General features: G+C 37.7%; 1 protein-coding gene and 3 long non-coding RNA genes across 5 annotated transcripts; 1 reads left to right on the plus strand and 3 right to left on the minus strand.

The window, feature by feature from the left end:
- Positions 1 to 337: 337 nt before the first annotated feature.
- Positions 338 to 619, minus strand: lncRNA:CR45405 (long non-coding RNA:CR45405). Its single transcript, NR_124872.1, has one exon. It is a non-coding gene; the product is annotated as a long non-coding RNA:CR45405 (long non-coding RNA).
- A 1,383-nt stretch (positions 620 to 2,002) lies between these two features.
- On the minus strand, positions 2,003 to 5,249 carry Ir68a (Ionotropic receptor 68a). Of its 2 annotated transcripts, none has more exons than NM_001300102.1 (7): positions 4,443 to 5,249; positions 4,245 to 4,378; positions 3,879 to 4,147; positions 3,215 to 3,789; positions 2,999 to 3,152; positions 2,368 to 2,566; positions 2,003 to 2,304 (listed from the first exon to the last, which is right to left on the minus strand). In NM_001300102.1, the coding sequence occupies exons 1-7, from the start codon at positions 4,967 to 4,969 to the stop codon at positions 2,051 to 2,053; spliced, it is 2,112 nt and encodes a 703-aa protein (NP_001287031.1). In that variant the 5' UTR covers positions 4,970 to 5,249; the 3' UTR covers positions 2,003 to 2,050. The 2 variants fall into 2 exon arrangements, with proteins under 2 accessions (NP_001287031.1, NP_648455.2); NM_140198.3 differs by having other exon boundaries at positions 2,365 to 2,566.
- A 281-nt stretch (positions 5,250 to 5,530) lies between these two features.
- On the minus strand, positions 5,531 to 6,651 carry lncRNA:CR44718 (long non-coding RNA:CR44718). The gene has a single exon (NR_124873.1). It is a non-coding gene; the product is annotated as a long non-coding RNA:CR44718 (long non-coding RNA).
- lncRNA:CR44719 (long non-coding RNA:CR44719) lies at positions 6,333 to 6,651 on the plus strand. Its single transcript, NR_124874.1, has one exon. It is a non-coding gene; the product is annotated as a long non-coding RNA:CR44719 (long non-coding RNA).
- Positions 6,652 to 15,870: the final 9,219 nt, after the last annotated feature.

Here is a 15,870-nt window from a genome sequence, read left to right on the forward strand (position 1 = left end):
AAGCAAACTGGAATCTTAAATATTATCCATAAACCTAATTGAATTCAAAGTCTAAGTGTAAAAAATGCGATGGATACGAGTAATATGTATGGATATTTTCGATGAAAGTAAACAAAGTACGAAAGTGGAATTTGTAATATGCCGAAACAATATTTGAATAATAATTTTAATTACAAAACGAAAACAAACAATATTTTTATATGCTTCAAAGTCAGAATGAAGTGTGGGTGTTTCTCCAACCAAAAAGTTGTTTGCTTGTGGATAAAAAGGAAACGTCAATTAGGTTTCGTATAACATTGTTAACGCAACCAAAACAATTCAACAAACTGTTGACTTTGAAGTCGAATCAACTTAAAAGATATAAAAAAAAAAATTAAACAAACATAAAAGATTATTTTTTCAGTACATTGCCAAGATTGTCGATAGATTTTTGTATCGTTGAATGTGGATTTTTGATATTTGAAGTGGTTTCTAGTGGTTCTTTCGGTTATTTGAAAATTTGGTTATACAAAGTGGTAAAATGTAGTTCTTCATATCGGCGTCGCACTGTAAATGGGTTGTTAAATGTAGATCGTACCCATTTGGAGTTACAAAAGTTCTTGGTGCATTTGCTGCAATAGGAGAAAAGTGAATTGGAATTTTTTTGCCTATTAATTGTTTTAAGCCACTCTTTTTTGTTCAGTGCGGTATGCAGCTAAATTTTAATCCATATTGGCCACTGAATATAAAAAAAAAATACATTTGAAGAGGGGAGGGGTCACAACGGAAGCCAACAAAAAGCACAATAAAATGAAGCAAAACTAATGAAATTATATGAAATAGGAATGTTCACAACAAGTTTGTGCTGAAACAAAACAAACACAACTGCCATAAATATTTTCCGTAAAGAAAAACAAAACGAAACAATTTCACGGTGGAAAAAGTACACTACACAATCTGTAAACAAATGCTATTAAATATTTATGCAGTTTGGGTAATAAATAAATGGATTTTTTAGTTTTCCTGGTGGCCATAATTTTTCAAATGGTATGAAAGAAAAACAGGAAAATAAATGATTTTGTAATTAAATCAATTAGGATAAACTGTAAGGGCTTTACAAAACTTACACTTTTTGTTGAATTTTTAAACAGATTTCAGCAACAACTTTAAGAGTTATAAAATATTATTAGACAAAATGGCCAGAGTGATTTGTTAATTTCGTAGATAAATAAGCCAGTTCCTCGATACAAGAAATTTTCTATTGCCTCACCTCAAAAACGAGGAAAAAACGAGATATGAAAAACTTCTAAAGAGATGGCCAAGCAAAAGCCTATTAATTATTATGATTGTTATTAACCTTTGGATTGTGCATTACTTAGCACGTCTGGTTTCTGGCTGGCTACCTCATCACATGAAAATTTCGAATTTTAATTTCCGTTTCCATTCAAAAATGTTTTGAAGTGCCCGTGAGCTCCCAATTCTCGCGGGGATTCTCGAGGGGATTTTCGGTTTTTATATAGAATTTTTGTGTTTTTGGGGTTTAGTCTGGCACTTAAAAATGGCTTTATTTATGGGCTTTTATCATTTCAACTTTCCCAGGGATTTGTGATATGGCCATAAACAAATAATGCCTAATGTGCATTAACTCATAAACAATGCAAATCAGTATTTACGAAAAGTGATTGAAGGAATCGCTTGAAACTCTTGAATTTATTCACCACATTGCCACTGATACTTGAGGCCACTTGGCTCCTCGTGATAAATGGCACTATATTCATCGATCGCATTTGCCAAGGCCCCTTACATTTCTTCTCAGTACGTCAATGAAGACTTTTCAGTTTCTCAATTGCCATTCCGGTACTCAAGTACCCAGATACATTTGTCATTTGCTGCCCACCAATTATAAATATTGGGCATGTGTGTGCATATATCATTACTTTATGGAATGTTGTGCTCGATTGACAACTTGCAGTACTTGAGATTATGTACTTAGGGCGATTGAATTGAATGGAATGTTTTCTAAGTGATGTGCAAAAAAAAATATATATATTTCTAGGCAGAAACCTTGACATTAATGCTGCGGATATATTCGCTTAAAATTATAATACAAGCTTGGGTTGTACACATCATACATGGGATGTTTCATAACTATGTGCTTGAAATGCCATCTTTCAGCGAGCAGTGTAAGCATTGAGATTACGTAACCAATCAGCAAGGCCACAAAAGAGCTCCAGAATTTTTGAATATTCATTAGGGCCTCCTGTTGAGCAAGTGCCTCCGCCGGTAGATGCTCTATGGCATCCTTGAGCCACTTGGCTATCAGACCTGTGGAAGATGTCAAATGATAAATGAGATTCAGTCAGGATTTAAATACTGAATGCTGACCACCCTCCGCCAGATGTTGAATGGAGGCATCTACCCGTGGCTTCAGAGCCGAGTTCTTCTCCATGGCCAGCACTACGGGCATATAGAGGACACATTCCTTCATGATGTGGAGAGCTGATCCGGATTCGTCTGCCACTCGTAAGTAGCGCAGATAGAACTCGTTGTCGTAGTAGGCGCACTGTCCCTTGGCTATGCGAGAGGTCTACGAAAATAAATAATATTTAAAAATTTAAATTATATATTATATATACTACTAAAACCAAATAGCCATGACCCTCTTTCCGAACGCGTTTCAAATGCAAAACAATGTTATCCCCACAAAGCCATTAAGTCGCCGGAATGCTTTTCATATCACACTAGATTATTTTGCCAACTTGATGAATTAATACCGTTAAATTAAAAATGTTGCCAAATACGCTTATCACATAGATAAGATATTTTTCGTTGGAAACAAGTTGAAACTGGTTTTTGTTTTTCTATCTGGTGGTATAAAGTTCATTGCTACAAAATGTTGATAACAAGAGCGGTTATAAATCATGCAAGTTTATACGATTTTTCCCTAATTCTAAACGGTTCAAATCGAAATTGAATGGTCTAATTAGTCTTATGAATAATTAGAGTATTTAAGTCTTACCAAATCATCGCTGTAGCCGAACACCTCCATCTTTTCGCCAACTTTTCGAGCAACCTCATCATTGGCCTCCAGGAAAAACTGTCTATTCTCAGTTGCCCCGGTGGATGGCGGTATATGAGATCGCAGCAGATCCTCCAGTGTGTCTATAGTGACCCTATGATCAATAATAAATAACTTTCTCAAGATACAAATATGATAAAAGGATGATAAGCTTACCTGGCAGCTGGATTGGCCAAAATGGCAGTGAAGCTGGCCCTATATGTGGCCACCAAGAGGATGCAGTAGATCCAGTACCAACCAGTGAGTACCCTCAGGGGCCAATTTCGAGGCATTCGGGGTAGGGCCACATATAGGAGCATACTATACGTGAGCAGGATGCAGTTGGTATAGCCATCGAAAAGATCGCGAGGCATTCGATCTCCTTTAGATGAACGATACCGACTGATGGCAATGCGAAAACTAATGCGACGATAGATCTTTGGATCCATGGGCACGTTGCGATTTGGTCGTAGGCAACGAAAAAACTCAGAGGACACATTGCCGTTGATAATGGCATTCAAAAAACTGATGGCATAGAAAACAGTGCCCACCACGAAAAGGGAGAGCAGCACCCCCACCCACATTCCAGCGCTGAAGGGCAGGATAAAGGTCTGCCAGGAGTTATCCGTCGACGATTCCGGTGTGAGAAAGGTCAGGCATTCGAAATTATGCGGCGCACTTAGCTCCACTAATTTAAGGTACACCTGGAACAGATGCAAATCCCCAATGGCAAAGCGGGCACTGTGCGCAGCCTGTTCAGATTGAAATATTAATAAGTCAACAGTTTGGCTAATGACATATCCTAATCACATTCGAAGGGCTCATTTTAATCCCCACTTACCACCTCATCCACAAGCATCGAGTCAATGTGTGTCCCATTCTGTGCATATCCATCCGGATTACCACTTCCATAGGCAACACTAGCACCACCATCCAGCTCCGTCCAGTCCATATTCTCCGTTTGATTGGGCTTGTAGTAAACGGGCTTGAAATTAAGTGCCTTGCCCAGGGCATTCATAATCTCAACCTCGACTCCTTGGAAGCTCTTGGTTGCATTTGCCCATAGAACCATGGGCACGTGCTCGGAAATGGCAACTGGCAAAGAGGTTCCTAGAAAAGTTAATAATATTTTAAATAAAATTAAGAAAATGTCATATATAAAATCACTTATTTAAGTAATATTAAATAATATTTAACTGTAACTCACCGAATAAGTTGCTTGTTTTGTCCGCAAATAGAATCCTTCCATTCAGACCTTTTCCCAACTCCCAATTAGCAATATTTTTCATTACCAAAACGCCACTTAAAATGCCCGGAAAGGCTATGGTAGAAATGGTATACCTTTTTAAAAATAATAACCAAATTTAATAACAATAATTAAGGGGATTTTGTTTAGTTCACACACTTGTTGTCCAGCTGCCTTTTGAGGAAAATGGCATCGATAAAAACGCTCCATAGGTGAATCATATCGCTCTCAAAAAGTCGCAAATCATGTAATAATACAAACTTTTTCTGCATATTCAAAGATCTGTTATCGTATATATAGCCAAGAAATCGTTGGACCTGCCAGCCATTCAGTATGGTGATCACATTTAGTTCACAATCACTGGATTTGATGGCCTTAACAAAGAGTTCAACTTGTCTGGAAGGTCGCTGTAGATCATCACTTTCATTAGTTCGCATCACAAAGAAGGGTATCACTCGTCGACCCACCGATTCGAAAAATATTCGATCGTATATGGGATAATGCAGATCATCCGTAATGACGGCAAAGCATCTCTTCACATTGGCCACCCACAGGATTTTCTGTAGCAATATTTTCAGTTGCATCTCATATCCACTGAGTGGTGCTGGGTTGGCAATGGGAATGGGAATTGAGGTGGCCATCGCCAGGGATATGAAAGCCACAATCAGAATCCACAGACAGCGCATCCTTTCGCCGCCAAACGCAAACTGTTGGCCACTTGTCCGTTCCGGCAGTTCGTTAACCTGTTTACCGGAACGAACCCTCGAGTCCTCATTGCATATGCAGATCTAATTAAAGTTGTCCGAACTCCGTGAACCGGTAGCCAACGGACTGTCGGTTAGTCAGCCAGCCAGTCAGTCAGTCACTCATCAACCTGATTTACTCGCATTCCGAGTTTCCAGCGGGCACAGGGTTAACTAATTAAAGTTTTGCGGCCCAGGGGTTAATAAGTTTAACCAGATAATGTGTCCAAGGTTGGAGGGAAACCCTTTTTTCATTTGGGGTGCTGTAATGATATATCCTCAAAGGAGTTTTTACTGTCTACCTTTGGCATTTTACGAGATTATGTTAAATATGGGTTTTTGTTTTATAAGTTACATATTTTATAGCACAAACTATGTCATCATAATTAAATCATTTAATTTATACCTCACATAGAAGTATTTTGATTATTCTGTGATATTTATATGATATCCGACTTGTCTACCTGATATAGTCATCCGCTGTAACCAAAATAAATGACCTATATCCTAAGCCGGATGACCTAATCAAACAGACGATCAATCAATACCTCGACGATAACCTCTACCAGAAAAAAAAAAAAGAAAACCCACTCACTCAAGAATCACTCAGTGCGAGAAGAAACCAAGGTGGCAATCATGGGTCATTAAATTTCATTTAATCAGTACGCCACTGATTGAGATCTGTGGCGAAAGTTGTTGCTGCTATCCGATGTTGTCACTAATTCGATGACTGCCCAAACGACCAGACAATTGGATCAGACCAATTTATCATAAGGCCATAACTAATCCGTCCGTCGGTCTTCATTAGCTGGGGACACGAGATCGGAGGACCGACCGACCGACCGACCGACCATTGGATGGATGATATGAGTTTGAGTACCGTCGCTGATGACTTGCTGCAGTCGCGAAATCAGCAAATTGCGATCATCCGCAGTCAAGGCCCATTTCCACACTAACGATATTGTAATGCGGACGACGACGTGTCACTGGAGACATAAGACGCAGTCCGTCCGTTCTGTCCAGTCCAGTCCAGTCCAGTCCGTCCCGATCCGGTCAGCCGATTAAAGCGCCCAGAAGCCGCATTCAAATACCCATTAATGTCAGCTCAAGTCAGCCAAAGAGTCGCAGCCAATCAGCCTGCGGATGTGATGCGGTGTGGGCAGGTAACCAGTGGCCAGTTACCCAGTCTTACTTACTATACACCTTAGCCATATATCCATTCCCGTTCTTCTGCGCTTTATTGTCGTGTAATTAACTTTTTCCGAATCGTCCGGATTTGGAATTGTTTGCACATAATTGCAATTTAATTATTTTCTCTCGCTCGTTTTCCTTTTCATGTTTTTATGGATTTATGTTGGTCGCGCGGTCTGTTGGCCATTAGCTTGGTAACAGGTAACACCCGGCCCTGCGACCAAAAGACTAATGCCAATACCGGGCTCAGAACCATAACCACTAACATCCACATCCACATCCATCCCGAGTCCAAGCTGGCAGGTAGGTAGGTAGCGCTGAAATCGATTTCGGACGCCCCCGGACCGCTTCCCATGTCCAAGTGTCAGCCGGTGCTGGGTTTTATTCTCTGGACCGACACTGAGAGAAATCGGTTTAGGTCTCTGGATACCTGTAATTATAAGCTAGATAGTAAAATAGTTATTAATGCATGCGTGTTTTAAATCAACACAAAAGATACATGTCAAATATTTAAAAGATACAATTAAAGTATTATAAAGTATTATCTTATATACAGTAATATTATAAAGTAACTTTAAGTAATCCATTCTAATTTACTTTCTTAAAATCACTAAAAAATATATGTATTAAATTATTTAGGTCCTTCATTACACTAAGAGTATTCATATTAAATGCTAAGTTAAGAATATGAAGTAAAAGCATTTATAGCATTATAATGAATTAAGTTCTTAGATATATAAAGATTTATAATATATTTATAATAATATATATATTTATATAATATAAGCATAATAAGTGAATTTCTTTGGCTTAGAACTGTTAAATATTTATGGGTTCCTTGAGGTTTCCTCTTCGGCTGATCCCCGTGCACATGAGCCCGAGGATTCGAGAATTCGAGGACTCGTTCATTCGATATGCTTCTGTTTTAATTCCTACAAAATATTTTATGCGAATTTGGCAGTTTATTGTTTGTCGGCTTTGGCTAACAGTGTGAAATGTAACAAATTTTCCACACCATGCGCGTGTGTGCGTCTGCGTGTGCCGGTGTCCTGGGAAATAATTCAACAGTTTTCCCACCTTCTGTTCGGTTCGGCCGGCCAAGTTTTCCTCTTCAGCAACAATTTTCCACTGATTTATTGCCCCAGCTGTGGTCCACCAGCCATCTTTATCTGGCTGCAAATGTGTGGGAGTTTTCTTGTGGTTCTGCGTTTTCTAGTTTTTTTTTTTTTTGTTTTCAGCGAGTTAAGCCCTTCAGTTACTTACAGTTTACAGGTTTTGGGAATGATATATATTATCAAGTCCATCGAAAGTTTGCCTCTAGTTCATTGACAAAGTTCGGTTCACACGCTGGGGAATCAAATGTATATGTATATATCTTCCCACTTCTGATTAGTGAATCAGTTTGGAACTGGTTTAATATGCAAATCGAATTTTGCCAACTTAATTTATATATATTTTTCGTTTATGCATATATACATTTAATCAATTTACATGTGTCGCTGGCTAATTTATTCTTTAATTGGAACATGTCGTTGACAATTTATGTAATCCTCTTAAAATATCAATGCTAATTTAAATTACACTTCTGAACGAATGTTTTGATCATCTGTTTAATGAAGTTGGCCTGATTTATGTTTTCGATATGCAGCCGAATAAGTTCTGGTTTCAATTCTCTGAGGGGAAAAAAACTAAATAATTATGTCATAATACTAACGCTTTATTTGCATAAAGTTAAGTTTAACTTAAGTTTCAATTTAATGAGGTGTTTATTTTATTGATTATTAGTTAGGCATATCTATGCCATAACATATTTCCTATAAACATTATGACAGAGAAGTTTAACTACCAGAAGAAATGATTTTTGTTTATATAAGCCTGATATGGAAGAACCGGCGATATGGTCAGTAATCAGCAATAAGTTATAGTGGAATATATAACGCAAACTTACACATGTACATATATGTACATATGTACCGAATCTAATCAATCTGTATGGCAGACAGCTGTATTATCTGACCAAACTGGCGACTATTTGAACTAATTTCATTATCTTAATGAGGACGTTATTAAATTATTCACGTTTACCAAAGCGCCAGCTCGATTCCATTCCGTTCCATTCGATTCAAGTCGAGTCGATTCGATTCGATTTGATTCCATTCGAGTCGAACACGTTGTCCCAATATCAATGACTAATCTATGAATCTATGCACAAACAGCGCACACGGGTCGTATACGTATTCCCGGCTCCATTGTACTATATTATAGATATCTGTGTGCTAGTGTTTGTGCTCCATTGAATAAAACTTAATCAGCATTTAATTAAATGCACAGAGAACAAGGCGACTGCCATTTCGATGGGCATGAGGCGGCGATGAAAGGGGTGGCTGGGCGGTAGAAAGCGATTTCGTTGATTATGTAAATCAATTGAGCAGCGAGATAAAAACGCGTATTTTTTTTTTTTACCCTCCCATTTCGTTTTTGCTGATAAATCGAAATCGTTCTTTGGCATTATTTTCCGTTTTTCTTGTCTCGTTCCTTCCGAGCGTTTTTTTTATTTTTATTTTTTTTTGCGTTTTTTACTGGCGGCTTTCACTGGTAATGTTTTTTATATAATCACTTTGTCCATCGCTGTTTGCCTAGCATTTCATTCCATTCCATTTTATTTTATTTCATTTTATTTTATTTTATTTTTCCGATAGATCCATTGTTTTCAGCATGTGTGTCTAAAGCGAAAACCATGACAGCGAGCCTCTTTTTATGCCCTTTCGCAAAAGTGTTTTCCACTTTTGAACATTTTTAAGAAGATGATTTTCAAATATATTTACAACTTCTAAAACTCTAGTGTGTTGTTTAGCAGCACTTAATTTAAGCAAATTTAAATTGTTCATCTTAAAGAGTTTGTATGCATGATAGAAAGTGTATTTTCAACTTCGTTTGGAACGCTACCATTTGGCTCTTGTTTTTATATAACAATAATGGAAACTAGAAAAGTGCTTTGATTTGCAAAATTGAGACGGGTAATAATATGCGCTCAGTGGAGTCCAGATAAATGCTCCTACATACATAAATACATATGTACATATGTAAGGAGATATATATATATACATATATACATATGTACATTTAGATTTAGTGCTCCATTGAGCAAATTGTCCACAGGCTAAGGGTATAATTTCAGACAATCCATGCAAATGAAACTGTTTAAATGGATCCGCAAATGCGTTGGTTTTTTTTGTTTATGTGCATAATGTTATCCAGTGGGGCAGTTACATAATGCCACATTATTCAGAAGTGCAAATTCTTCGTTGCGGCTTGAAATGTCAGTTAATAAAATAAGCAAAATGGAATCGGTATGTAATTGCCGATCAAAAGAGTGTTTCTAGAAAGTTCTTTAACAATGTCATAAGTCCCAAGTTCTGATTAAAAAGTTTAATAACAAATTGCATATGTAATTATAAGTTTTACTCAAGAAACCTAATTACATATGTATATCGATCTGCTCATTATTTATTTTTGGGTATTTATTTATTTATAAGTACATATACATATAAGACGGCAATTATGCTTATCACCTTTTGGAATGATAAGTTCCTACTTCCGCAAGGAAACAAGAAACTGAGTCATTGTTGAATTTTCACAACTCACACAAAAAAGTTAGCATGGCAACACAAAACCAAAAAATTGTGTCAAATTATATATTTTATAAATTTTTATTTTGCCAAAAATTATAATTGCTCTGTTTTGATGACATTTATTTTGATTTCCTAATCAGACGTGAGTTGCATGTTTCCATTCCATTTTTTTCTCTGGGATCAATGTTTCGTATCACTTTTCAAAAAACGCAAACATGCAAGTCAGATAGAGATTAGCATTTAATGCAATAATAATTTCTATTGCACCTTTCCTTATTTTTTTTTTTTTTTTTTGTTCCAACCTACGTAGCTGATGAAATCGTCAAGGAAATATATAATCTCTTTTAATTGAACATAGAATTAAATGAAAACGTTATTTTCAGAACGAGTTTTCGCATGGAAACAGAATGTTGAGTCAGCGTCAGATGTTCAATAAATGGCAATAATATATGTAGGTTCCAAAGTTTTGGGCTATACGTAAGTGGATTTCAACCAGGGAGTATTACTTCGACTCACCGCTTTTTTTTTTTGAGGGACTTGGCTGACGTGTTTTTCAGCACGAAGCCATGATGAAATTATTAAAGCCATTTTAGCAGAGAAACCGCACTGACTAATGCCAAATGCGAAATCGGTTGCTATGGGCCCCATTTAACTAGGAAACTTAACTAGGACTGATGCAATCCACTCGCAATCTGAAAAAAAAGAGTTCGGTGGCTGGCACTTTGGGTAACCAAGAAGATAATGCCACATATGATTTAGCTAATTTCTTTAAATTGTTTTAAATTTATTTAAAATCTTCAATATATGCTTATTTCCGCCGGAAATTGCAGTGATTCATAAACAGACAGCATAAAAAATGACACATTTCATGTCATGAGTTTTTCACGATACCATTCTTTTCTTCTTCAGCTTTCTTCAAACTTTATGCATATATGAAATTTGTATTGTTTTACCTGAATAAGAGTAAAATTTTTAATAAATAACTCAAAATTCTTTTCCTTTTTTTTAAATATGTTAATATGTTTTTAATATGTTAATATGTTTTTTAAATATGTTTCTGCAACAATTAAAAAACCTGTTGAAATACACAAACAGATGAGCTAATTTCCAGATTCTTTTCCACTGCTATAAAAAAAATGAGAGGCTCGACATTCGGATGACACACTTTCCGTATCACTTTTCTTATCGGCTGCCATCGAATATCATCATATTTACCCAATGATCTAATCAGTGAGCCATAGCGCTTCTTCTTTGTTTCCCCCCACCAAAAAAAGTTGCAAAAGAAGCAGACACTTTGTCTACGCGATTCGGGACATGTTCGTGTGTTTATTAACCTAGTGGATGATTTTGAAATGGGTGGAGCTGAGGAACCACGCCATTTCATCGTATCTGAAGTGCAAAATGTTCGCGATAAAACACGCGACCTTGCCCAGTCACAACAGCACAACACAAAGAGCCATAAAACGAATGGAGTAGAAGTAGAAGTTGAGCTCTACACATACACATACATACATATGGTAGGTAACATGACGCATATTTCCCTTAGCACCGTTAAATATTGATTTAATATTCTGCAAATATATTTACACAATGGTAACGCGGCTCACCTGTTACACAGTTTGGGCTAGAAAAATAGCAAAAATAGCATTATTACCTATAGTTACCTATGTTCTATTCCATCTAATAACGTAATGTATCTTGAAATGTATCTTGCAGTGCATGTTGCAGTGTATCTTGCAGTGCATCTTGCAGTGTATCTTGCAGTGTATCTTGCAATGTATCTTGAAATGTATCTTGCAGTGTATCTTGCAGTGTATCTTTAAATCTGATCTTTTGTCGCTTGCCAACAGATTATCTGTAATTAAGTAAGATTTTCACGAATGCCATAATATATACATTTGAATTGCTAGTTTTCCGACTTTGAACGCAACTGTAGTTCGTCATACATATATGCACAAAATCAGTCAGACGAATTGTCGTCGCCGATGTGAGTTCACCTGGGGCTAGATAAGTTTGCTGGGGGGAAGCAAATGGAATCACCTCAGAGAGAGAGGGTGAGAGGGAGAGAGCTAGCTAGATAGATAGATAGAGAGAGCGAGAGAGAGAGAGAGTGGGACTCTTTGGGTCAATACGAACGGTTGCGAAAACTGTTGACTGATACTTAGACGGTCGCAAATTGCCTTGTTTTCGTTATCGCTGTTGCTATCGTATTTAACATCTGGTAGACAAACAGGCGACGGAACGACCTCCATGGCGAACCGATTCCAAGTTATAGGCTAACAAAGGTTGTAGTACCGCTAGTTTATAGAATCGGCGTTATATAATGATCGCATTTCATCATCATAGTATTTCTTCTAGAATTGAACGTTACTAGCGAATTCGCTGCAGTTGATTATACATATATTACCATACAAAAGTTTAGTAATGCATTTTTCTCTTTCGTAACGCTTTGGGGAGTTAAGGAAAAAAAAAAGAGAAGGACCATTCATCTATTAGCGATCCTATCTGACTTCTTCCAGCACCCATCTATTCCAGCCGAGTACCTTGTGATCGATGTCAAAACATCGGCGACCTCAGCGAGAATCGTGTGACAGCGGGAGATTTTTGGGAAAACCAAACCATTAACTCATTGTGGAAAATTTGAGGATAATTTCGAGGCACCCGGATCTCGACACAGGTATAGAACGGATACTCGACGAGGGCTAGAAAAACCAGAACCTGATGATCGAGCTAGCTCCTTGCATCAGGTAGAATTGATGCGACTGAAAGGACGATAGCCAAGGGACAGGCGACACTTTGGACTGATGAAATCATTTAGGAATATATAGAAATCATTTGGAAATCTTTAAAAATGTCTGGTCGTCTGGAAGCATTACCATTTCGCTACGCTCTGCATAAATTACGTTCATCGAAAGTTCCAGCCGAGCGACACTCGATACGAGTACGAGTTTCGATTGCTATTTGTTGTTATGCTAAATCTATTCAGTTCTTAATTTAATTGATTTAGTGCGACTTGACCCGGGAAGCGGATTGCAGCATGGTCTATTTTTGGTTATTTGTCCAAAAACCAACTTCTAACCTCGACAAAGTCGGATTGCTTGAGCTCTCCCTACACTTGAAGAAACATAGTTACCAAATAGGATTAAAATATTATGTTTACAGGTTTTTTTTTCTTATAGTCGCTCTATTTTCTCAAATTTTCCTAGCATGTCTAAGCATTATTTCCCTCATGTATTGCAAGAAGGATAAGGACTTAGAGTTCAGGACTAAAACTCAGACACAGCCAACTTTTGACCTTCGTAGCACACGCAATTTCAGGGGTGATTAGCGCTCAGATGTTGGGCACATGGCACCTACCCCCTCCCGAGTTTCCCATACACATTTCCCGTTCGTTTCCTATATTCCTCTATATATTCCATAACCCATACCCATTCCCATTGCGAGTCGAGAGTTGATTCCACGGCTAGACGAAAGGGGCTGGGTCAGAGTTGAGTGCTAAATTGATAAATTGCCTTGATTGGAAAGGAAGTTGTGAGTTGCTTGGGGTTGTATTGTTTTCCCCTTGTTTTCCTGCTCTACGGCTCCGTTTTATGGTGTCCATTTCCCATAGAGCTCCAGCTGGGATGTGGCCATTAAAGAGTACGAGTTGAGTCGAGTCCGAGTCCGAGTCCGAGGAGTCGCATCCCTAATTGTAAAAGAGGGGGGAGGAAGCTAACCCATCGTTTCCTCAATCTCTGTTTATAATCAACTTGAACTTGGAAGGTTACACGTCAGTGGTTTCTCTACCATGAGTTTATAATCCTATTTGTTGCTTCCAGACGCTCTAATAAGTTGTCATCTATGTACATATGTACATACATACATATGTCTTATGGTGGTTCGTTATTATATGTGTTATTTCCTCACTGACATTAGTCACCTTTTTCGTTATCAAAATCGATCATACGAGACTGCTTTAACCAGTCTTCTTTGTTAAAGTTTCTTCTTTTTTTTTTTATTGGGCAATAAAAAAAGACACACTCATTGATTTAAAATTTGATTTGGGCTAGTCACTTCATATATGTAAGATTGAATTTAATATTGATAAGCAAGCAAGTATTTACTAATATCTCTTATTGGCATTTCAGTGCGCTCTCTTTGCTGCACAATAATCACAATACATTGAAATGGGCTAACGATTTGCATAATGGGATGATGATGATGATGATGAGGGCGGTCATCAAATTTCCAGCTGGATCTTGACATTGTTGATGGAATCAGCCATGGCACTCTGATAATATAAACTGCCGCTCTTTATCTGCTCCATTGTTGCAGGTCTCACATGACAGGTGTGTCATAGTCAGAATCCCCATACCAAGCCATACATATGTAATGCTCTAAACAAACGTTCCACCATCATCGTATCAACTTTGTGTATCAAATTTTTGCATAGTTTTCCATGGAACTAATCCACGTTCATCAACCGAATGAGGTGAAAACAGAGAGGAACACCAGGGATACCATTGGGATGGATGGCGGAAAAAACAAAGGGGTTGGATGCGGGTGGTGAAGAATTGCCACCCAGAACACATGTATGTCCAGTAATTTCATCATTTCTACGTTTTCTCCAATTTCATGCAACTTTACGTAGCCGTCTAAAAAAAAAAAAACCTAAGGTATAACATGAAATAGAGAGGCAGAGAGAGAAAGGTAATACCGAAAAGAAGAAAAGCAAAAGAACTCGTTGCCAAGCAGAAAATGAACTATTGATGGAAAAAAGCTGACGGCGAATGCACAACACAGGCAAAAGGCACAAAAGATACAAAAGATACATGGCATGACTTTGTAGCAGATACAAATACAGGCCACCTTCTCTAACTGAAAATTTCCGAGGGCTTCAGTTACAGAAAAAATGTTCGTTAAGGTTAATTTCGATTAAATGCCTAAGAGCAAGGTTTGTCTGTATATATTAGATATTTTATAATATCCTTCGTATCTTTTAAATCTAATCATCACTTACTGTAATTTTGTTTATTTTATTATGTTTTTTTTATTGCTAATGAACAATCATATTTGTATATACTGCTCTAAAGTCACATATGTATATCTCCTACATTATGCACACTATTAATAAACGTAGAGATAACAAGTTCCTCATTCTGCAGGCTAAGGATTTAAGAAAAGTATCTTTAAGATGCAGCCAAGGCAGTTACACCTGTGTAGGTGCACGTACGTGTGGGTGCAGCTGTGTGCAGAATAAAACAGATGATTGCCCATAAGCAAAACGAACAACAACAAAGGCCGGCCGGGCTCCAAAGAGCCATCTCTCCCGCTCTCTCTCTCTCCCTCTCTCTCTCTATCTATCTCTCTATCTCTGTCTGTTTGGGGGCCCTCTCTTCGCTCTGTTGCAGCAGCGAAACAAAAAATAAATAAATAAATAACCAGCTAAAAAATAAAAGAAGAGAAAGACCAACAACAAGCAAACAGCAACACAAACACTTACTGCACACACTCTCACAAGCACACCAACACTGGCGCACACACACAGTGGGGCACAAATGGGAAAGATATGAAAATGAAACGTTGCCGTTGAGCAACTTGATTCCAATGGACTTGGCTCACTCAGTGAGTGAAAAACGGCAACGGCGCACGAGAGCCGTGTGTGCAGGCAATAAGAAAAAAGCAACAACAACAACAACAACAACGGCAGCAGCCACAAACAACACGACAGCAGCAGGAACAGCAACAACAACAATAACAGCTGAGGCAGCAACAAAACCCTAGGCATAATACATATACTTACTTACCTACCTACCTAGCTGTATCCAAAGATATATGTATATGCGACTATCTATCCAACTTGCCACATACATAGTTGCACACAAACAGCGGTCGCCAAATGAATAGGCTCTATCAACCTTTGAACAATACAAATAGAATGAATACTCGATTTTGAAGACTTTATTAGCTGCAAATGTAGATAAATATATAGTTTCAATTGAATTATATACACTTAAATACTGGTTACTAAATTATTAAACA

Source organism: Drosophila melanogaster, chromosome 3L (genome assembly GCF_000001215.4).
Source record: "Drosophila melanogaster chromosome 3L".
In the NCBI taxonomy this organism is placed as follows: Eukaryota; Metazoa; Arthropoda; class Insecta; order Diptera; family Drosophilidae; genus Drosophila; species Drosophila melanogaster.

Excerpts from the sequence above, each read along its gene's own strand:
- Ir68a (NM_140198.3), bottom strand. The coding sequence starts at position 4,969 with ATGCGCTGTCTGTGGATTCTGATTGTGGCTTTCATATCCCTGGCGATG. Across the intron at positions 4,379-4,442 it reads AAAAGGCAGCTGGACAACAA|GTATACCATTTCTACCATAG; the intron begins GTGTGTGAACTA and ends ATTTTTAAAAAG. Across the intron at positions 2,567-2,998 it reads TCGGCTACAGCGATGATTTG|ACCTCTCGCATAGCCAAGGG; the intron begins GTAAGACTTAAA and ends TTATTTTCGTAG.